The sequence below is a fragment of the Callionymus lyra genome, chromosome 13 (assembly GCF_982586985.1).
Source record: "Callionymus lyra chromosome 13, fCalLyr1.hap1.1, whole genome shotgun sequence".
In the NCBI taxonomy this organism is placed as follows: Eukaryota; Metazoa; Chordata; class Actinopteri; order Syngnathiformes; family Callionymidae; genus Callionymus; species Callionymus lyra.
In genome coordinates this window covers 17,578,358-17,603,391 of record NC_141830.1, presented here as the reverse complement: position 1 = coordinate 17,603,391, position 25,034 = coordinate 17,578,358, and the positions used below count along the sequence as shown (strand labels likewise).

General features: G+C 36.4%; 1 protein-coding gene and 1 long non-coding RNA gene across 2 annotated transcripts in view; both read left to right on the top strand.

The window, feature by feature from the left end:
* Positions 1 to 25,034, top strand: part of LOC148067585 (uncharacterized) — a 274,440-nt gene that overhangs the window by 95,531 nt on the left and 153,875 nt on the right. The gene's annotated exons all lie outside the window — the stretch shown is intronic.
* Positions 1 to 25,034, top strand: part of grik3 (glutamate ionotropic receptor kainate type subunit 3) — an 86,442-nt gene that overhangs the window by 38,477 nt on the left and 22,931 nt on the right. The window contains exons 2-9 of the mRNA XM_087806469.1: positions 8,516 to 8,689; positions 9,959 to 10,216; positions 11,532 to 11,713; positions 13,493 to 13,546; positions 16,937 to 17,107; positions 17,193 to 17,336; positions 20,708 to 20,815; positions 23,538 to 23,651. Coding sequence (XP_087662595.1) covers positions 8,516 to 8,689; positions 9,959 to 10,216; positions 11,532 to 11,713; positions 13,493 to 13,546; positions 16,937 to 17,107; positions 17,193 to 17,336; positions 20,708 to 20,815; positions 23,538 to 23,651 — 1,205 coding nt within the window. The remainder of the gene's footprint in view (positions 1 to 8,515; positions 8,690 to 9,958; positions 10,217 to 11,531; positions 11,714 to 13,492; positions 13,547 to 16,936; positions 17,108 to 17,192; positions 17,337 to 20,707; positions 20,816 to 23,537; positions 23,652 to 25,034) is intronic.

Sequence of the window (25,034 nt, the reverse complement as noted above, 5' to 3'; positions counted from 1 at the left end):
GGAAATTCTGAACATTTTATGGGTAATAGTCGAGATATGAGATACGTTTGATAGAAGAACTTTCATATGATTCAACAAAGTTGAGCTAGAATAATAAAAGTAAATGAGGAAGAAAACCCAAAAAACTACAGTTGTATAGTAAGTAAGAAAGTAAGTAATTTATATTTATAGAGTGCTTTTCCAGACCAAGGTCACAAAGCGCTTTAACAATCAAACAATACTCAATAAAAGATACTGTATACTTAAAAGGTCAAGAAAACACAGAGAACCACACAGGAGTTCCATATCCAGGCCTCAGAAACTAATTCCGCCCTTTTCGTGTTGACTGAAAATGACAGAATCCTTGATAGCAAAACACCTCTTCAAAATGATAACATTACTTGTTTTGGATGTCATAGACAATGCTGAACCCTCCGCTTGAACCCCATTTGCTTCTGGTTATTATTTTTTTAAATATGAGACAACAAACACAATCATGGAATGGAAGAAAAGCTGTTATGTGGTGATCGTTTGATAAAGCTTCATGAAGCAGTGTCATTATTTTCAGAGCCCACTAGATTTGAACAACTGTTCTAATGAAACATCACATCATTTTCAAAGTGATGGCGCCACCTACTGACCTCTGAACAACATGACACTGCTTCATGAAGCTTCAACAGACCATCACTATGGCTATGTATGTATTGTATGATTTTCCTGCATTTAAATGGTCCAAATGTGGTTTCTTCATGCTCAATAGAAAAGAATATGGGAAAGGATGATCCAGATTTTAGTTTCCATTGAACTATTCGCATGAAATATTGTTTATAATTTTGCACAGATTTTTGTTTTTTTAAATCTACACTTTCTTGGAGGACAATCATTTTAGCTTGGCACCTGCACACAATGTGCCTCTTTTGTCCTGCTGTTGGGCAGGCTTTAGTCTTCAGTGACAAAGTGCTTAGGATGCCGCTCTGTATGATTCTGCATCAGGACCAAGGACAAAGAAATCATGGCAGCCAGCTAAGAGATGGATGGCAATGTTGTGGTGATGAGAACAGGTAACTTGGCATGAGCCTAAAGCCCCTCCTGCACCTGATGTTGCCTACTATTGTCTCGCTCGCATTTTCCTGGCGTTACTTTTGATTGAACTGGCACCAGGAGGAGCTGGCGTAAGGCAGGTGTGTGTGTGTGTGTGTCTTTTTTTTACCTGAGTGATAACAATGGACCACAAATGAGAATGGTGGCTGTTTTGAAAGGTGCATTCTCACAAAGGATTGCCTAATGGAGGTATTGTGCAGCGGTTCTGGGAGAGGATTTGCGGTTTGTAAAGGGCATCTGAATCCAGCTGCTCTGTTTGGCTAATCAATTCGGTCCCCGTGCTGAGTTGTTCCACCATTGTCCACATACAGTCCGAGGCACTTTTTTCCTTTTCCGAGAAATCTAATTGACACAGTCAAGATTTCCGCTCGCGTAGCCAGCGAAGGTTTTACTACTTTCCACTTGTTTTAGAGAAAAGAAATCCATTTTCATTGCGAGCACGGCCAACAGCCCTAATCATGACCGGGGTGCCCGGCACGCTGCAGAGCACTGGCTCCCGCCCTGACAGATTATCCGGTGTGAATGTTTGGGAATGATAATGAGATCAAAACACCTCACTAAGCTGGGAAGAGAGGGTGGAGACTGGAGTGAGGAAGCGGGCGAAGGAGAGCGAGCAGGAGAGGCTGAGCGATAGCTGCGATAAATTGCAGGAGCAGAACCACTTGAGCATAAAATTAGATTTTACAAATGTGTTGTTACCTGACAGTCCTCTGACAGAGGAGATATCACAACATTATAGGGCTGCATGAGTACTACTAATCGTGTCATATAAATACAAATTCTTCTCCAACACTAAAAGGCTTGATGGAAGATATTGGATGTGGACTGTAAGTCAGAGGAAGATGGAACATAATTAATATGTCCTTATCTCATTATAGCAAACATTAGACGACTAAATTCAATTTATATGATAATATATCACTATTTGAAGAAGCTACTCACATTATGACACACGTGGTTAAATGTTTTGACACAGGAAAAATACGGATTTAGATTCGATTACCTTTCGATGTTTGCTATTCTAGTGTCATTTATGCATTTCAATGACATGTGATGGTTACTTTACTTAACCTTTAAAAGTTACCCAGTTTAATTAAAAATGCTTCAATGAACTGATATTATTATGAGAAAATTAGACCACCTCTCTGATACTTTTGTATGAACTGATGTATTATTTAGTATAACAATACCAGATAATTTTTTATCGTATTTTGTTATTTTTACTCGAGGCTAAATCAAATAACAAGAGAAAAACATTTAATAATGAAACATATTTCATGAAAACTGGACAGCCAAGACATGTGTAACTATTGGAAATAGTCTGGATAGTTGTTTTAAAATATTAAATTAAATTATTACACAAGATGCTGGACAAAAAGACCTCTTCAACAACCTGAATTGCATCTATGTGTTTTTTATTGACAGTTAAATACACTTTTCTTTTATTTGATACACAATATAAGAAGAATCAGAATCAGAAACTATTATTGTCAGTGTTGTAAACAAGTAATGATATTTTGTGGTGGCAGAACAGAATAAAAGCATACTAAACATTATAATATAAAAGCATGCATAGTTACTCTTAGCAAGAATTTCAGATGTAAAATCACAAACAAAAGATTAAAAGCACAAAAATGGTACAATATCCAGAATTCCTTTTAGGACACATTTTTGTATTTTAGAAACATGGTTTAAATTAGGAATGTCACACTTTTAAATATATATTTATATTCACAAAGATTGTTACTCACAAGATAAGTGTGATAAGATTGCAGCCAATTTTTAAGTGTTTTGCTTTTCTTCTCTTTCTTTTCATGCCGTCTGGCATATATCTGATGTCCAGCTGGAAAGGAATACTCCCCCGTCGCGAAACAACTGTTGTCTTTTCTGTTACTCTAATAGAATCACTCAACACATCCCTGTCATCAACTAGATCCACCAATGTGCAATCTTAAAATATATTTAGATTACATGTATATTTCCCTTGTTAATGGACTTGGAAGTAATTTATTTTATTTTTTTCGTGAATTCCCTTTGATTTAGCAGTTCTGGTCAATCACCTCTGAAGATGATTCATTGTCTTTTTTTTTGTTGTAATCCAATGTCATACCTATTGAGCAGTTCTGCATTATAAATGTTTGTATTTCTAATGTTTAAAGATGAGAAAATGGTAAAAATATGGTGTCCTCGCTCAAAGCATAAAAAAAGCAATCAGGGAGACACAATTGTCAACTCTGCATGTTCCTGATGATCTTTCAAGCTGTTGCAAATTTCTAGAAGCCCCTGGATTAGTGTCCCTGTTTCAACTTTAGATTAGCTTGAACTGAAATGCTAAAAGGTTCCGATCCAGATTGAACATGACATGACATTGCAAAAATGACTTTCACTCGACTTCACTCATCTTTTACTGGAAAGATATTTCCATGAAGTCCATCAGCGCAGCGGTGAAGTTATCCAGGATGCTGTGTTAACTATCCCATGATCCTTTGCACAAGTAACATGAATGTCCTTTGACATCACCAATAATTTAGTCTAGATTTTTTTTTTAAATGCATGACTATCATCCTTAACATTCCAGATCCATTTAAAGGGGATGTTCTCCTTATAGTGATAGTCAATTCAAAATTCACTAAATTTCTAATGTCTTCTAATGGTATTGTATTGAGTAATTGGTTCCTTTTTAGAGTTTAAGGAACAAAAAGTATCTTGGGTAAATATCCTGAGTGCTCCTAGTGTAGACTGTACACTGGAAGTGCTTGCGATATTTTCCCGGAGTACTTCCTGTCTGTGTAGCATGTTCGCCTTTAAGCTTGTGCTACAAACAAGCTTGAAGCTTGAAATATAAAGTTGTTTAAGGTATTCCTGAACAATTCCTCATGTCGATGCTTCAATAAAAGATGTGCGTTACAGACGATACTTCATATTTCACTTTCCCTTGGACATCTACATTAAAGGGTTACTACAAACCTAAAATTTACAAATGTTTTTACTTTTACTTTTACTTCAATACAAGATGAACGTTACAGACAAGGACCATGGCGGTATTCGGATGTTTTTAGGTGTCTTATTGGACGGAAGATGAAGACAACTGAGCTCCAGCCGCTACATTAAAAGGAATATACATTTTTGTCTATAACTCTAAAAAGAAAAAGATTACTCTGAAAATAATCCCATCCCTTGGTTGACATGAGGGTGAGTAGAAAATGAGTTTGAATGTGTCATCTTGGGTAAACTATCCCTAGAACAGGTCTTGCTATCCCTGCTGAGACAAAGCACTCTATCAGCAGCAAGATGTTCCTTTGCAGTGCATGAAAATACATTTTCTTTTAACGACATGCATTTGCACATGAAGGGATATAGAAGGCCAGGCTTAACCATCAGACCTTGAATTTGACATATGTGAAATGGATGATTGATTTAAGAAAATAAAAGATATGTTGCTTTCAATAATTTCTTTAATGAACGATAGCAATGTTTGGCTTTTCTTAAATCAAGCCAAACAAGTCAGGAATTCATAGTAAGGCTTGAAAAAAAAAAAAATTACAATTACAACTTTATATTATTGGCTTTATTTGACTGACAGGTTTAGAGAGTGGGAGTAAACAAGAGTTCACCGATAAAACTCAAGCGAGCGTTGCGAGAAAGACCAAGGCCATGCTCAAGGTTACTCTGCAGACTAATGAGCCAACATGCTGCCTTGGCACCTTCACTTAACCACGACTGTTAATTTACTTTCAAGCTCATAAGCATTAGTTAAGCGTAGTAACTCATGGTCCTTCAGTGTTGCTGTTTTTTTTTCTTAACTTCATGCTTGTATTGGCATTGCTTCACAACCCTTTTGTTGTGTTGTAATTATGAGGGGGGGAAAAAGACTGAATAAAACTGGCTGCATTTTCCCATTCTTCACACTGATTTGTCTGAGCATTGTTTAGAACGGTTGTTCGCTGCCATTATTGTCTAGAGAGAGTCGCATCAATGGGGGCAGGAAGCTATTCACACCAGGAATCCCAGCGAAAAGGAAGAGGAAACATTTGGATGTCTGAGATGAGCAAGCTGTTTTGTTGGAGTCTGTAATGTCCATCTTGTTTTGAAGCCACAACAAGAGGAAATAAAAAGTAAAAACATCTGTATATTTTAGGTTTGCAGTTCAATTGGATCTACAGTAACCCTTCAAGTCAATTCAATTCAATTCAATTTTATTGAAAGTCTCATATCATAACAAAGTTATCTCAAGACACTTTACAGTTGAAGTAATACTATAGTGAAGAAAGGAGAATTTAATGTAGATGTCCAAGGGAAAGCGAGATATGTTTAACCCTTTTTATAACTTATTCATTTCTTTCTTTAGAGACAAGTTTTGTTTATTTCAAAGCTAATCTTCCAAAAGTCAGTGAATAAACAAACGTCATTTTGCAAAGACATCAAATTCACCGACAACAGAGATCAAACCGAAAAGCAACAACATGAACAATAACAACCCCCGGCGACTTCTATTTTAATGTTCCTTTGTTTCAACACACTTGTCACTCGATCACGTTACTTTGAGTTAGACGACTATTAAAAATATATTTTAAAGTACTTTAATGACGCCTCTGGTCATTTGCCATGACATACTTTATGAAAACATACATACAGTAAGTATGTATATATTCTGATTATTCTATCACATCATTTTGGAAGGGGGATCACAAAAATGGCATCTGGTTGTCACTTGCATGAAATTTTCATATTTTTATATCCTTTTTTGAACACTAATGCCGGTAAGATTGCAGTAAAGTGTTCTGGTGGCTAGACAAAAAAAAAGTAAATGCCTACCGGAATAATCTTTCCGTCATCTGCTATTATTACCTTTGATTCAGTTGGTTCTTCATGCTGCCGTCTCCAACCTCTTACAATCTATTCATACAGATCAATCATCTTTAACTTAACAATAGAGCGCTTCCTGGAAGCCATTTATCTATAAAAATCAATAGATTGGATTGTTAAAGATGCTTAAGTGTGTTAGAAAAAGTAACCACTCATAGTCAAGAGATTAGAACACTTTCTTTATCTGCACCATTGCTTACGACAGAAGGGATTACGCAGGATTTATAATATTTCTTTTTTTTTGACGAAATCATGATCCACTGCAAATTGTTAAGGCTATTTTCTAACCATTAAAAGTAATCAGTTTAAAAATAATGTTATGTTTCATTAGAACAGTTGTTCAAAACAAAGTCAAATAGTGCAGAGACCACCATCTAGTGGACTCTGAAAATAATGACACTGCTTCATGAAGCTTCATCACTACTGAAAAGTGTTCTTCCCGTTAAAACATTGTTGTCTTCAATATATGTCCTTCAGATTAGTTTTGACATGAAAAATATTAATTTTTGATGATTCTTTCAATTTGCATTTTTGCACAATTGTACAGTACGTTAAAGTCTGAACACTATCCGTTGTTTTCTCACATAATTCCGAACATTTTCATTTGAGTGTCCCCACTTTGATAGTTTGTATCAACATTAATGTAGAGAAACCTAATTGGTAATTAGAAAAAAATGAGAAATGATACATAATTAGTTCAGGAAACAACATTAACAATGAATGCCTCTGGGTGTTATTAACATCATTTTAAACCTTATAGTCTTTACGTATGGGAATGATACTCTTAGTAATACAATATTTTAATGAGATACATTTGCTAAATTCAAACACCAATAAAAGATAAGCCTGCCTATTTTCCTGTTTTTGTTTTTTTCTCTATTAACTAAGTGTTAGGAGTATAGCTCTTTTTTCATTGGGACAGTGCCTGGCTAAATAACTGCATTTGAGTGTTTAAGTGGCTTTTTGTAACTGATGTGAACAATTATGATCAGATCTCGATGCTGGTTGTGAATAATTATTTCTATTCACTAATTGAAAAGCATCTGATGGAAACGTCCTCAAAGGACAGATTATGGAAGTGGATTGCAATTAGTAGCTGATTTATACATTGTCACCGGACCTTGGAGTGTAATTAAAGGTCTTCATTCCTCTTCCTCTTTTTTTTAAAGCTTTTTGAAATATATTGCAAACCTCAAATGCCTGGGAGCGTTGCTATTGAATCGGAAGATGTTTTGTTTATATAGAATCATACAAATATCTAAGAAAAATAAGCAAAGTGTTTCGATGCCTTGACTTAGAAGGATGTTTCCCGTGTGTTGCATTTCTCACAAAGGATTTGTCTTCTGAGTAGCAGTTTTCCTCTCGCTTATCAAATTTGTTTAAGTGCTTCGCAGCAATGTGCATTTTATCCTCTTAACAGTCAGATTACTACATACTCCAGCAATTACTTAATGTACTCTAATGAGATTTCCCCATGAAATAGAAGGATTCATTTGTTTTAATGTGACATGTTCCACCGGGTGGTTTATGCATTACGATCCAGAGAGGCTTTGAGTCATAAACAGCGAGATGAGCAATACTTCCTCTAATGATCTGCAAACCCAAGTAGATGATAAACAATGTGAAATTACTTTTCTTAAAATAAATACTTACAGCTAATGTGACCAGTACTACTACTACTAAGTACCACTACCTACCTACACACCCACCCAACCCATCCATCCATCCATCCATCCATCCATCCATCCATCCATCCATCCATGCATCCATCCATCCATCCATCCATCCATCCATCCATCACCTCTAGTTTATGCAATAAGACAAAATATTTGAAATGCAAAAGCGTTAAAGTAGTTTAATTGACAGCCACTGAAATCCCTTAGATGTGCGATGCAAGTGCAACCTTGCCTGTAGCCTCTTCTTCACCTCTCTTAATCACTGTCCATTCCTCTGGTAGGCAATATTTATAGTGAGTTGCATCACTTAATTTTGTTGATGTATTGTCATTTTGCTAAAAATGTCTTGGTGATGTGTATGGTCGCTTAACAATATTCGTGTAATGATCAATTTCATTTGAACTTTTGAACTTGAGCTTTTTAATACAAATACATTCAAATAAAGTTTGTGTCAGGTCGAGTTTTATTCAACTGTGAAAGAGAGTAACGGGCTGAATAAAACGTTATCAGGGAAAGTGTTTCCACTGGTTTTCTGTGAAATGTTATGCACTTTGATGTCCACGTTGATGTGTGTTTCGAGCAACAGTCCACTACTTCTAAAAATGGAAAGCATTTCCTTTGAATTCCATGTAAAAAGGAACGGACTGTCCAGTTATCAGCTTTACCAACGTGGCTTTCTGCTGATAAAAAAGGGCAATGGAATAGAGAGACAAACACGCGAGACATATTCCGCTGCCTTGATGTAACAGAAAGAGTCTATAAGTCCATTAAGGCTTTAGACTTCAAAGATGATATTGGAGTGCGACTATAGCTGAATACATTTGCTGGGTGCAGATGCCGTTATTGCTCGGGAAGACGCTAATAGGCCATATGTCTTTCTCTTTGTCTTTCAGGAGGGATTTTTGAGCAAACAGATGGACCTGTTTCCCTCGTCAGCTCCGAGGAACTCGCCTTTAAATTTGCTGTCAATAACATAAACAGAAACAGAACTTTGTTGCCGAACACAACACTAACATATGACATACAAAGGATTAACATCTACGACAGCTTTGAGGCGTCTCGGAAAGGTGAGTCCCTCTTTTTCTACCGCTTTAATAAATATAAGCTGACAAAACAAAAAACAAAAAAGACCAACTTGGTGGTTGTTTAAAAGATTGTATAAATTACTTGAACATTTGAGGAACACACACTGAAAAAGCTCCTGATACTCCTGAGACTGATATGATTTCATGGACAAAAAAAGGAGCATTGAAGGACTATTACAAAACATTTGTAGCACATAATTATTATAAAACTACGTCTTTGGGTCATTTATTTATCGTAAATGTTTTAGATCTTTTCAAAAAAATGTGTGTTTTTATTTACATTATTTATTTAGGGCTTAAATTACATTTTTTTTTGTTGCAATATTCTGTTTATGATATTTTGAGTGAACAGGGCAAGTGTTTTCTAGAACTGATGGTCTGATGAAGCTTCATGAAGCAGTGTCATTATTTTCAGAGTCCACAAGATGGCGGTCTCTGCACTATTTTCCTTTGTTTTGAACAACTGTTCTAATGAAACATCACATCATTTTTAAAAGTGATGGCGCCACCTACTGACCTCTAAACAACATGACACTGCTTCATGAAGCTTCATCAGACCATCACTATTTTTTTGTCAGCAAGGGGCAACTAAGTTAAGCCAAAGTGCAAAAAAATATTGAATATAGAATGTGGTTTACTTGACTGACAAGTGAACCTTTTAATCACCTTTGCACCTTTGGACCTACACTACATTGAAGACGCTTCTATTGACTCATCAGAAATGAAATGAATGAATCTCAAAACATCAATGTTTTATAAAAGTTACAAAGCCAGACAGATAAAGCCAACAATATGTGATTGCTCTTTGAGCTTTTGAGCTTTACTTCAAAATCAAAAAGAGAAATTCAAAGATATTTTCTTGACCTCAACCACATGTCCATGATATATTGCTAGTCTACTAAGCACATTTTCATACAAACCAATAAAAAATCACCTCATATAGCTACGATAAGTGTCTTCTGAATCACAACTAGTGATGGTCTGATGAAACTTCATGACGCAGTGTCATGTTGTTTGGAGGTCAATAGGTGGCGCCATTAATTTTAAAATAATGAGATTTTTCATTAGAACAGTTGCTCAAAACTAAGGAAAATAGTTCAGTGAACGCCATCTAGTGGACTAAAAAATAATGAAAAATAATGACACTGCTTCATGAAGCTTCATCAGACCATCACTAATCACAACCACTGTATATTTCCTTGTACTCAAGATGAACTCATTGAGATGTTGGTTTTTTTTGTGTCTCTGCAGCATGTGACCAGCTGTCTTTAGGTGTCGTTGCAATATTTGGGCCGTCACACAGCTCTTCGTCGAACGCTGTGCAATCTATTTGCAATGCGTTAGAGGTGCCGCACATCCAGGTGCGATGGAAACATCACCCGATGGACAACAGAGACACCTTTTACGCAAATCTATACCCTGATTATTCCTCGCTAAGTTATGCCATCCTGGATCTGGTGCAGTACCTGAAATGGAAAACAGCCACAGTTGTATATGATGACAGCACAGGTGAGAAGACTTTGATCTGCCGATCTTTTTCTTCTTTGCATATACATTTGGAAAAAAAAAAAGTTTTTAATATATAAATATATATATATATATTGCTTTTTTAGATAGAGACCCAAGTGATACGTTTTACCATTGGTAACAGGCAATATTCACCTCTATTTGCAAAAATAATCAATAGTAATAGTCTAAAATGTCCTATTTGATTTGTATTATTGTTAATTATTTGGAGGTTTAGAATCTAATATTTCAATTAAACAAAGATAAAGAGTGTTACAGTGCAGTTAATTAAAGCTAGTCTCAAAGGTATACTATATAATTTAAAGTCATTTTTTTTTACATTATCATTTATCATTTAGGTATTTGTTTGTTTGTTATAATCTAACCTGTCCTTTATACACTATCGTATACATTTAATCATACCCCTTTTTTCGTATTTATTACAAATTAATATATTCGTCTAGAAACATAAAAAAATAAAACATTTTCCCCATCCAGTATTAAGTCAGTTATTGAACTAACAGAGTATATAAATTGTAAGGTATTTTGCCTGCCGTGAACCTTGGCTCCAACAAATCTTTTAAACATTTTAGGAATTAAAAATAATAATGAAGGAAAGTATTTCTGGAACCCTTTAATGAAATATAACGTGGCTTGGTTCTGTAACCATAAAATAAAATATTTTTTCTTTATTTTCCAATAAACATTATATATTTTTGGAGGATTACATTTTACACTGGATACAGAAAGGGTTTCGAAGAAATACCAACCTGACCTTATACGGGGACCCTTTGGTTAGACAGCCTCGGAATGATTCCTGGAATGCATCTAAGGATAATACAGATTCTAATCTTACATAGCGGGGAAAAATAAATCAATGTTGATCATATTATAGAACACATCTTCAATTTACAAATAGTGCACTTCAACATTGAGGTCAAATTTTAAAGGCAACAACAGAACTGGATTAGTTCCTGAAGTCAGTTTGTATTCAAGAACCTGACATCATAACCGCAATATCTACGGAGCGCTGACAGGTTTGAAATCAAATTTCGGTCTGCCGAAGACGTCGGTCCGGGCCGCAAGGATTCCTTATAAATGGATTTCATCAGAATGAGACCACAGTAGCAATGAGTGACTTCAAAATTGATTCATTTGAAAAACCAGCAGTGGCACATGGTCCTAGTGGGCGTAAAAATACAGGTTATAAAAGTAGCTGAGTGTGCAAGTATTCGCTTATTTGTCAAATTCTAAGAAAGAAATACTGTGCAGAAATGTATCTCTTCTGACCTAATGTTGATTTTAACACATTTTATAGGACTTATAAGACTACAGGAGCTGATTATGGCCCCATCTAGATATAACATCCGACTAAAGATCCGTCAGCTCCCCATCGACACGCAAGATGTTCGACCACTTCTCAAAGAGATGAAAAGAAGTCGGGAGTTCCGCATCATCTTCGACTGTAGCCATCACATGGCAGCACAGGTTCTTAAGCAGGTAAGTGTGAACAAACATCATATTGCATCTACATAAAGGCGTGTTCTCCCTCAGTCTAATGCTGCAACTCTTAATATTCCTAAAGCTGAATCATGTGTACTTCATGTGTGTCTCTGTTTTTATTGTGATGAAAAACTGTCAGGGGAAACAAAGATCCTTCACTGCGACGCCGGGAGTTCAGTGTGCGTGTGGGGGCGTTTTGATGCTTTATGGATGTCAGGATTCACTTTGCTGTCACTTTTGTTATCGCGCTCAGTAAACGTTTCATCCCCCTCCCAAATTAAAGTAATAATTCCGAGTCAAAGAGATCTTAGGTGACACAAATCTGCCTTTAGCCAGTCATCTTGAAAAATAAATGCTTTTGACAGGGAAAGTTTGGGATCAGCTGAAGTGAGACAAACATATTTGATCATTGTTTATTTTTTCTTTTAAACCATTTAAGGTATACATTTGCTGTGGTTTATTAGAACAAGTAAACAAGTCAATTCTATAAGGGAAAATATTGCTATTCATGCTACTGTCGTTCTGAAATAAAAACAACCACTTGATATGATACGCCCAAAAAGTTGAATTTAAAGTAATTCTGTACTAAATAATAATTTTATTAGAAAGAAGTTATGAGACAAGTCTATTAGAAGACCTCGGTGAGGTCTGCTCTGTGTGACAAAAAAACACAATCGTTCACAAGCACCCTAGGGCTTCATTGTTCCCCTGAAACACTTTTCTTGTCATGTTGCGATCGCAAAACTTACATTGTGTCCGCTGACTTACTCGGTTGCTCGCAGCGCCCGTCCGCAAGCGTTCCGTGTTGGATTGCCGGAGAATGAAATGAATAGTGTGTCCCTGGAGTTTTATGCTTCCATGCCAGCGCCGGTCTTTGCCAGAGGCGGACTGATTTCAGGTTGCCCCACCGTCCGTCTGTCCTATTCTCCGGGATGTGATATATCTGGGAAGGCTTGAGGGAATTTCATCCAATTTGGCACAGATAACTGCGTGAATGCAGGAACGGAAGGATTGACCACACAAAGGTCAAGGTTAACTTGACTTAAGAGAGCTATCAGATTATGATGGGAAAATGTTTGATGTATGTTTTCCAACTCTTTGCGGGTAATTCCGGGTACTCTAATTTACTTCCACATTCCCAAAAACAGAGTTTAACTAATTCCTGATAATTGAGTTTAAGTCTAATCAATAAAATCTATTGATGGTCTAATGAAGCTTTATGAATCAGTAGCATTATTTTCAGAGTCCACTAGATGGCAGTCTCATCGTAATATTTTTAAAGTGATGGCGCCACCTACTGACCTCTAAACAATATGACACTGCTTCATGAAGCTTCATCACTAATTAAAAAACAAAGACTAAGGCTAGTGAGATGTTGAACTGGACAGAACTGACACAATATTTTGTTGTCCCTCAGACTGATACTTATTTTGAGAGAACGTGTCTATCTTATCATATTGTATTAAGTGAGATTTTTGTGTTTTGAACACAATAAATAATTTCAATCTCATCTACCAGTGAAATCTCTTGGAAAATATAAAATCTCAGCACTCCTGGCTTCTGAAGCAGATGGCTTAAAGAATGAGAATTGTTTTATTTGATGTTTCCCAATATACACTCATAGGGTAACAGTAGGTTTTGCTACATCATCTTGTATTAAATAGAAAACCGGACTATTAGAACTGAACTCAAGTCACCTTAAGTTGATATTGTTTGAAAGAACCGGCCAACAAATACGTTAACAACTTCTCTTTTTCCTCCTTTGTGTACCTTCAGGCTCAAACCATGGGGATGATGACAGAGTACTACCACTATATCTTCACCACTTTGGTAATGTACCCTGTTTGTTAAAGCTAATGCTGTCATTTGTTCCCATTTCCTAACAGCTTGGCTATTTGATAAATAGCAAATAACTAACAGAATTTGGAACGAGAAAAAAATAAAAATAAAAATAATATATATATATATATATATATATATACATATCTACAGACATGCAAAAAAAAGCAAGCAGCAGTCAATTCCGTTGGCGGTTATGTGACAAACAGACTGAACATAAATAAATAGTAGCATGTTCTATGTTGTCGCACTCACTCTGTGTTAATGTCTCTGCATCTGTCTTCCTCGAAGCGAAAGCTTTAAGACACACACACACACACACACACACACACACAGACACACACACACACACACACACACACACACACACACACACAAACACTAAGAACCCTGTTCGCCTGTGTGGCCAGTCTGTGGTGATAATGCGATATGACATCGAAGCCCCGGCATGACGTGTGTCATCTTTCACGCGTAACGGTGTGGCAAATGACATTGTTTTGCCATGCGTCATGTTGTTGTACTGAGTCTATTGCTTTAACCCATAAAATCAAAAAGGTATTTTGCTGCTAGGGAATTGGTTTATGTGTTGCTCGGATTCGCAAAAAATCGAATTCAGCTTGAACTTATGTTTGTTGCTTTTTTACCACGGAATAATTTCTCACATGAAAGGAATGGAATCTTTTTTGGCTCCAGACTGTGGTATCTATCCCGAGCTACACTACACTGTCATTTTGATAGACATGCCATTAAGTAGATTATACCTGGCGGATTGATTTGATCTAAAATGATGAATCTTTCCATGGGATATATGGCAATACAATCTACCTTCACTAGATTCCACCGATGTCTGTGTTTTATCTTCCGAAGTGAAGGAAATATAGACTTATTAGAGCGTGCAGCAACAACACAGGACTGGTAAAAGACGATAAATATCTCCTGTTTGAAAATGAATCCACTCCTCTTCAAAAATATTATATCTAGAGGATTTGGCAAATCCTTTTTTCACACTTGCAGGAAGATAAATTCCCTGTCACTACTCATATAAAATATACATTTTAATTAGGATCTCCTTTATTATAAAATCGAGCTTGTTTTTACAATCATATTTCACAATGATAGTATACCTTTGCAAGCCATTGTCTTAAAAGACTGAATGACTTCAAAAATGAATGACTTCAGAAGGTATCATTTCTCAAATGTTGGAGAAAGTAAAGCCTATTTTACATCCCTTTCAGGAAATATTGAAGAAAATGAATAAATACATTAAAAAATAATGTATTTTATTTTTGTGTGTTTTTTTATAATGGTTTTGAAAAGTTTTATAATGGATAATGGTTTATAATGGTCTTAGCTCCCTCCTAATCACTATATACTGTATTGATGCAGGCTTTTACAAAAGTATATGAATACATCTTTATATTTTACTTTATCTGGGGATAAGATGAGCAATTTAGAAGATACTCAAGAACAACTACTCCTTCTGTTGGAGAAAAGCATGTGGACAAGACTTTGGCACTTTTATATGCCTCCTAGAAAGTTGTCCAATTAGCCTGGGAACAATGCTCTGTTTACCAAAAAGAACTGGAAGAGGTACCTCTAGTCTAGTGGATGTATAAATGAGTGGATGGGCAGATGGTTGAATAAAGGATGGATGGATGATGGACAGATGGATGGACAAATAAATGGGTAGATTTATCAATGATGGACATTTGGGTGTATGTATAGATGGATGTACGGGCAGATAGATGGACAGATGGTAAAATGGAGGATTGTTAGTTGGATGGGAGAACGAATGTGTGATGGATGGATGAATGTATAATGGATGGTAGATGGATGGATAACGGAATAATAAATGGATGGATGAATGAATGATTGAGACATGTTTGGATTGATGATAGACATATTAGGGCATATATAAATTGATACATGGATGGACGGGCAGATAGATGGAAGAATATAGAATGGATGGTTGGATGGAAAAATAATGGATGATGAACAGATGGATTGTTGTATGGATGGATTCTTTGATGAACTAATGGAAAGATGAATGGATGGATGTATAAATGGATAGATGATAGATGATGGACGGATGGGGGCACAACTGTATAGATGAATTGGTGGATAGATGAAGGATGGATGGATAAAAAGAAGATGGAGATATGGGTTTGGATGGAAACTATAAAGGCATTGATGATGATCATCAAATAAAATGTGCTGAGATGTAAAGATGTGATTCCACCATGGAACTGACAAGTTATATTGCGTGAATTTTTACAACCTTAAATTTATATTGTGCTGATTTATACTATAATTGGAACAAGTCGCTTTTTCGACACTCATAACATGCTAGAAACAAGGATGTCACGGCAGATAAATTGTATTTCTGCAAACAATTCTGTCCCAGTTAGTTTGTATTCTTAGCATCAAAGCAGCGAGACTTGTAACCTGATCTACTTACCGAACATCTCTGTGTGTCACATGGAACAATCCTGATTCACTTTGATCTGGGTTCTTGAGAGATAACTGTACTGCAAAGTGTGAGAAGAGAGAGAGGAGACTAAAACGGAATAGATTGAAAAACATGAAGAAATGTTTGCGTGTGTGCTGACGACATGCGAACCTCTCACATGCTCTTGTTGCTGCACCATGGGGTGGTAATGAAATATATATGTTCACTGGAGAAAAAAAAAAGGCTTTTCTCTGGAGACGTGTGGCCCCTTTTGACATGACATGTGTCAACATGTGACTTCACACTCGCCAGCACAAGAAATAAGAGAGACAGAAATTGAATCACATCTTTGCCTGGATTTTTATGAATAATGAATGGACGTTGATGAATAATTAACACAATCAGTGTGTTTCCTTGTGTGTTCAATTGCTTCGCTTGAACAGCAGCATGCGCACTTGTGTTATTTAATATTCGGGCACAACACTAATGGTAGGTTTTCCCCCTACATTCCAAATAAAACAGCAATGTAATGATCATTCATTTGAATTGTAAAAATTAAATGTATAGTAGTGATGATCTGATGAAGCTTCATGAAGCAGTGTCATGTTGTTCAGATAGGTCAGTAAATGATGTGATTTTCAGTTGTTCAAAAAATAGGTAAATAGTGCAGAGACCACCATCTAGTGGGCTATTATAATAATGACACTGCTTCATGAAGCTTCATTAAACCATCTCTCATTTATAGCACACCGTTTCTAAATAATCCCAAAACAATCAGTGCAACAAGTTAATTAATTGCTTGTATTTATTTTCAATTGTGAGAAATATATCCTATAATAATAAATATAGTATAATTTGAATTTGAATTTGTTGAAAATACTTCTGGAAGTCATTATGCAGATTATTCTCTAATCCCTGTTTTCTCTCAAAAGGACCTGATGGTGATAGACTTGGAACCGTATCGCTTTTGTGGCGTCAACATGACCGGCTTTCGCATTCTCAATGTGGATAACCCTCAGGTGGCTACGATCGTAGATAAATGGTCAATGGAGAGACAGATTCCACCGAAGCCTGACTCGGGTCTTCTGGAGGGCATCATGACGGTAAGTCTTATTCACAGTGTACTTTATTTAGATCTTAGCAAAATGCAATGACTTTAGTTAAAATAACGACCAACCCTCATTCCAGACAGACGCAGCTCTGACCTATGATGCGGTCCACATCGTTTCCGTGTCCTACCAGCACGCTCCACAAATGACTGTTAACTCGCTACAGTGCCACCGCCACAAGCCGTGGAGATTCGGAGGGCGCTTTATGAGTTTCATCAAGGAGGTAACGGCTGTACTTTTGTCATTAGATTTAAAGTGCAAGTTGCATTACAGAATCAGCCGGACCGAATGCTATCATTTGGTACTCAGATGTTTAGCCCAATCCAAACACAAACAGTGCTGATAGACACTTCAAAGGCGCGTGATTGTTGCCTTCACGAATCTGCTTGTTTTTTTTCCCCCACAGAAGCTTGTTTGTTACCTTTTTTTTCAAAGCAAAACTTGTGCAATGTGATTTTGTTTTATCAAATGCACGCCTGACAGCGCGTTAGACGCCTTCACAGAATGAAAGATGAAAGGTTCGCAGCGAAGCAACTATTTGTATCGAGATTTGTTGAAACAACAAGACAATTTGTTTTTGTCAGAGGTTCGAACAAGAAATGTTTACCATCCAAGAAGTCCATCATTGCTATAAATATGTTAAAAGAAACAAAATCAATTTACAATGCAAATAAGATTTACATTTTTAATTAATATGAAATGAGGTATATTTTTACCCCATTGAGAGTGTCTGGTATTATTAGTATTTAAATATATTAAATAATACAATGTTTATAATGTGTATCATTTACAGTACATAAAATGCATTAAATAATGAAATGTATAAAAATACAATGCCTATAATAGAAAAAATACTAATAATGTTGATTTATTTTGGTTGTTAGTGTTGGTAAAGTTTTGTTTGATTTTAGATAAAGGAAACCATTAAAAAAAACAAAATTATTTACTCTTTCTAAATCTGAAATTGTAATGTGTTACTTCACACAATAGAAAACAGCACATATTTGTAACAGAGCTTAGATGGGGGGTTTGTCTACAAATTTTTTTTTATCACTACACTGTTTTTTTTTGTTGTTAAAATGTTCCCTGGCCTTTTAAGTCCTGAGAATTGACCAGCAGCAATCATGATGAAGGTCAGTGAAATCTGATCACATTGTTGTCCTTTCATAAACAATCTGCGGTGCTAGGTTGTAAAAACACTTCCACAGGTCTGATTTACACTTGCTCGGAGACAAGTGTCCGACGTGCTCTGAAGGTCGACTCTGCCCTTCGGCTGAGATGTTGCTGAGGAATTTATGTCACTCTGTGAATCAGCGCTGTTTGAACATGCCACCCACTTCGGTGGCGCTAGGCCAGATGGAATGAGGCATGAAGGGGGTTTTGGGAAAGCTGAGTGACACATATTTCTCCTTGAAGCTCATGACGACTTCTGGCAAGCAGCAGGGAAGGCGGCGGAGAGCGATAGCATGCTAGCTTGACATTATTTGCTTTTTAAATATGAGAGAAGGCAGTTGCCTGACACACTCTGATGCATTGTCGTATTGTCGGGGAGATCCAGGTGCCGGGTCAAAACAGGCTGAACGTAAACGGTGCAGACATACTGGAAAATGTGTTCTGCAAATACATATAATTCAACATGAAAGGTGAATTAATGACACTAAAGGCTATTTGGCAAAGCCTCGTATTGATGTATTGAGAAAAACAGTAGCTGAAGCAAAGTGCCGTCTGGGCATCTGTCCATTTCCTTCTTTTCATCAGAGGTTAGCTACCAGGAACAATCCCAAACTTCCCTCTATCCTGAAAATGAGTGCTCTTGGGGAATACCAAGGACAAACAGGAGTTATAATCTCCATCCTGCAGCGGGTATGCCGATGGCCTCCTTCCAGATGTTTGTGTCTGGAGAGCCTTGCTGCGAAGGCATACAAGAGGCAAATGCTCATTAGACACATGATCTTACTTTTTGTATGGACAGTGGTGTAACTTCGAGCTACAGAGTCTCTGTGGAGAAAATGAAAATAAACTTCCCATTGGGACATCTCTATGGGTGGTAGTGTTGCCCTGTATGACACATCCTCATTTGTGTAGCCCAGGGTCTAAGGTTGTTTTGGCTTTCGTCCACGAGTCACGTTCATCTAAGGCGTGCCAACCACTGGCGGATGAGACCTGGGAGGGTGTAGCGCTGATGGCTCTAGATGTCCCCACAAATAGTCTCTTTCCCCTTCAGCCACAGCCGATGACTGCTTCTTACTGCTATAGCTTCAAGCCTTTCCAAAATGTTCCGTTGGTGCTGTCCTCTGATTCCAACCTCCTTCAGTAATCTAATAGTGGAACTTGCTACAAAGACCCTGCGGATCCACATATGCCAGACTCACAAACACTTTCGAGCTTCCTCTGCTTTTTATCTGGCCTTTTTCTTTTGTTTGCCGCATCGAAGGCCTTTTTTTTTTCCAATGGGACTGTCCACTCTATGATGGACCAGAAGCCTGGTCTGGTCACAGATTGGCTGCGCCTTCAAATTGAGTCAACCCAAATCTCCTTGTCTCAGGCCACATTTAGTGGGAAAGAGTCTGAAGGAGCTAGTTTGACCATGTTCTCCTCCCCCTCTTGGACAAATGATGCTGGTTGCCAAGCAGTTGTGTTGCATTCTCGGTGCTTGGTGTTTGTAGTTATACACATCTTGCTGTGCTGTTGCTGCTGGAATAAGATTTGTATAACCACAGCCATCCCCATGATTAGTCACACAACGCCACAGTGACATGGATAGAACAGGATTCAGCCCACCAACCTCATAATTATTCAACACTCCAGCACATGCAGCAACTGCTCATTTAAGCACCACACAATCACAAGTTGTTAAAGGGATAGTTAACCCACCCTCATGTTGGCTAAGGGTTAAGATTATTTTAAGAGTGTTTGTTCTGTTATAGGCAAAATATTATCTGTTTTAATGTAGCGATGTAGAGTTTAATAGTCTTCGTCTTCACCTTCCTCCAAAATGATGCACTTGTTGTATCGGCCATCTTGTTTTGACTTCAGGTATTGTTCTGATAAAACTTAAACAAAACTGTATATTTTTTGGAGCAGAAGCTCTCTAATCTCTCACTTTCTGCCTCAAGTTTTAATCTTAAAAAAAAGCTTAAAATACATTTTTTTATGAAAAAAACCTAATGTCAAGGTTTAGATAAAAGATGGACGTTATATACTAGAATCACAGATGTATTTGTTTGATGTTTTGAGGTGAGTCATTTTGGACCCGTCGTCGAAATGAGGGTGAGTAGGAAAAGACTGAAATTTGAATTTTGGGCGAGTTAACCATTCCGATCCAATGACAGAACACTGAGATGGTTAGAACTTCGAATGGCTCACCCAAATTCTCGGGACTGTTATTATAGATCGTTATAGGGATTTCGATATATTTGCCGACGACAAAAAAGAAGCAACAGCAAAACATTGTGTGATCAGTTTTGAAATACAGAGGTTATAGCACACTCCCATGTTTTAGGATTAACAGGGTTTTTCTGAGCTCTTGCTGTTATCAAACATTTGAACAATTTACCATCTGACTCTTAACAATGACATATGTGTGTGTTCCAGTCCCACTGGGATGGATTAACAGGACGGTTGTCCTTCAACAAGACAACTGGCCTGCGTACAGATTTCGACCTGGATCTCATCAGCCTGAAGGAAGACGGGCTTGAAAAGGTATGCTCAAATTATTGAATGGATTAATACTGATGCAGGCATCATACACAAGGGCACACACCTACACACACGCACACACACACACCAGTGACTAATCTCTTGGACGTTCCTGCGATGATGCCATTAGATTTTAATGGATTATCGATCGGCGTGATACATTTTCTCTTTTGGTGCAGAACAGATAATGCAAATTTGACAGAATCATTTACCCCCTAACAAGGAAGCAAATTGGCTGTTTCAACGTGAGCATAAGTTAGTGGATCATAAAGCAAATTGGATTAGGCTACACAATAGGGTGTTAATTGTGGATTCTCGTAATGATAATTTAAGGTGATGCCCAAAATGCTCTTTGGCAGTAATGAGCTTTTTGAACACGTTTTACAGAAAAAAAAACAGATAGGAGAATGAATAAAAAGAATGATGATGGATATGGAATTGCATTTTTTATTGCATTAGAAGGTAAAGTAGCCCCTGGACTATAACAAGCTTTTTTCCGCTGGAGGGCTTTCATGCATTATGGATATATCAAATAGGGATAATTCCCATTATGTCTTTTTCAACTACTCCCCTAAGGCTCAAGGCGATATATTAGCTGAGAGTTTCCATCTTGTAACCCTGGTGAACAAGAATGTCTGCTTTGAACTGAATCTTACCATTCTTTTTGCTGTGTTGTTATGTTTATTCGTTCATTTAGGTTTTTTATTTTGCAAATTTGAAAATAAAAAGGTTACCATGGAGGTTATAATTTCGATTCCATGTGTGGTGTTCAATAAAATAATTGTTTTAAAGAAATATATGATACCAGTGATGGTTTGTTGAAGCTTCATGAAGGAGTGTTATGTTGTTTAGAATGTCATATTTCATTAGAACAGTTGATCAAAACAAAGGAAAATAGTGCAGAGACCGCCATCTAGTGGACTCTTAAAATGAGGAAACTGCTTCATGAAGCTTCATCAGACCATCACTATATGATTCAGAAGATAGTGCCATCTAGTGGACTTCTTGCATAAGGACACTCCTTATTGAATCTTCATCAATTTTCCACTTGTTTGGGTTTCTCCTGGGAACCCACAGTCTACAGGCAGTGTTGGATAATTAAGAATTGTATTTTGCCTAATGATAAGTGGGTGACATGTTCAGGGTATAACATATATATATATATATATATATATATATATGTTATAGGCTTTAGCCCCAAGCAAGCCTATTAGGGGATTAAGCTGACAGAAATGAATTAATTAAAATGAAGCAATTATATACTAGTTATTTATTTTCTTGTCCTGATCCAAAGGAAGAAAGTGTTGTTGTTGTTGTTTTTATTATAATTTATATCTTTTATAATGTTCACATTACAAAGACTTCCTAAATACAATCCATTGATTAATCAGTGAATTGTATTTTAAAAAAAGAGTTGATGCTTGTTTAAATAGATTTATTATATATAAATTGTTATAACCTTCACAAGTGATTCTGTTTATCTTTACTGCTATAATTCTTCTTCTTTTTTTTGCTGTGTTACACCCGTGCAATCGGATTTAACTATTAGAGCTCGCTAAGATGGGCTAATATTCAATTACAATGGATTAACTGAGAAAAGACGTCCCCTATTTGAAGCGTGTGCTGGATTTCTGAAAAAAGGTCCTCGAAGCTTGGCTTTCACTCTGTGCCAGGATGTTGGAAAATGCGAGCTACATGTAATTCCCCTCGTGTTGTTGAGTCATGAGTTGAACTTCTGACAAACATATTTCCATTAATCTCTCTGCTGATTTTATCCCTTAGGAAATACGTTATGCAATTCTTATTAGATCAAGTGATATTATTAATACACTTTGTGATAATTAGAACTCCTAATTAGAAAACTAGTTAGGCTACTAGCTAATGTCATTATTTTATTATTATTATTATTTCTTTATAGAGAGTAACTTTCTACTTGTGGTGGTCTGATAAAGCTTCATGAAGCATTTTAATTATTTTCAGAGTCCACTAGATGTCGGTCTCTGCACTATTTTCTTTAGTTTGGAACTACTTTTCTAATAAAACTTCACATCATTTTTTAACCGATGGCGCCACACACTGACCTCTAAGCAACATGACACTGTTTCATGAAGCTTCATTAACTCATCACTACGTTCTACAGATATTATTTTTTGTTATTCTACTCATATGTTCAATTTAAATGTAATACAACACAGTCACTGGTTTGATTGTTGGAAGGATTTAAAAATATATCGTCATTTACACTGTTTATCATCGACACATTTTTTTTTAAAATCCTGTCTTTCATCAATTCTTCAAAATAAGCATGTAACCATTTTTTTTAACTGACCATGTTTATTCAAGAGTAAATAAAATATAATTAGTAGTGATGTGCTGATGAAGCTTCATGAAACAGTGTCATGTTGTTTAATGGTCAGTAGGTGGCGCCATCACTTCTAAAATAATGTGATGTTACATTAGAACAGTTGTTCAAAACAAAGGAAAATAGTGGAGATACTGCCATCTAGTGGACTCTAAAAATAATGACACTGCTTCATGAAGCTTCATCACACCATCACTAGTAATTAAAATTAACCGACACATGCTTTCAGTTAGACAAGTTGAATAAAATGGCTTAAAACTATGCATTACGTGTCAGAGCTAGTTTTTTTTTTAGTGCAGTTTTTGAAAGCATATGTGATTTTTTTTCTTTTACGTGAATATTGTGCTTTCCCGTCTTCCACAGGTGGGGAAGTGGAGTGCATCCGGAGGCCTTAACATAACTGAAGTGCCAAAACGTAAAGGAATGAACATCACAGACTCCTTGGCTAACCGCTCCCTCGTCATTACCACTATCCTCGTGAGTTTCCTTCATTTATACAAACTCTCTCTATATATATATAGTAGGCTACATTTATCACATTTGCTTCACCTTTTTAGGTGCATATATATATATATGTATTTTTTTTCAGGAAATTTCTCAAGGTATGTGTGGACGTGTCTAGCCTCTGGAAATACAAATATAATGCATTAAATACAATTGAGTTTGTCATTCTCTGACCATTTATTTAACTTGAATTAGTAAAATATATGTCTGGTGATAAAAAAAAAAGTGTGATGTTTTGTTCATTAGAATAACGAGTCATATTTTGTTTTAGTCCTTTTCATACTTTATATGTATATATATAATATATATATAAATAATAATATTTACATTATTTGTCATAATTAATATGAATTATTCTAAATCTTGCAGATTTACCTCTTTATGCTTATGAAGCTTGAGCTTTAATTTAATTGTATCAAAATAATGACCTTGAATGCTGCGACTAAAGCAGTACAATAGACAATTTAACGTGATTCGTAAGTGCTTTCCATCACTTTTTTGTGCATTGGATAGGTTAAAAGCTTCAACTTTATGTTGCTATTGTGTAGATAATTGACAGAAAGAAACAAAAAACACTGCTCGGTTTGCAGAAGAATCCCTACTATCTGAAAAAAAGGAGACTCAAACTTAACAGCAAACTATGTTAATTACATATTTCTAGACACTTAGGTTGCATTCTCCAAATGCACTTTTGAAAATGTCACAAGTTTCCGTGTGTTATTCTCTGAGTTGAATCTCTTTGCGACCGGAATTCATCATGAAACATGATTATTATCATAGTTTAGCCACAGAACATTGTAATTATACAAAGACAGGATTTAATTTTTGCCTCAGAAGCAGGAACATCTCTCATTATGTTGCTTGTTTTTGTTCTAATAAAGCCAAAGGTCTGCCTGTTGGAAATGTTTTTATCAAAACACTTGATTTGCTTTTTTTTCTTGTCAGGACTCATTAGTTTTGTGTCGTAGGAGACGCCACTTTCATGGAAGTGAATTTCAACTTTAATATCAATATACCCTCTTAGTGTAATGGCTCTGCTTTGAACTGATTTCAGCGATGCATGAACTAGACGTCTGACAGCTTTATAGCCATAACTTTGTCAAAGAGATTAAGGAAGTTAATGTGTTTTCCCCCCTTACATTAATTGTTTGCACTCCATTGCCTGTAATGTCTCCACACAAGCCCACCTCCCTTCTCCCTCTATTTTGCACACCCATGCTGCGTTTCCAAGGCTAGAAACTGGTATAAATGCTTTGATTTGAGTCCAAAACCTTGGGGAATAGCATGCAATGGAGGGCTGGAAACAGATGGTAATGGCTTTTTCCTTTAACGTGCAAACTTTTTGATCAGGCTAAT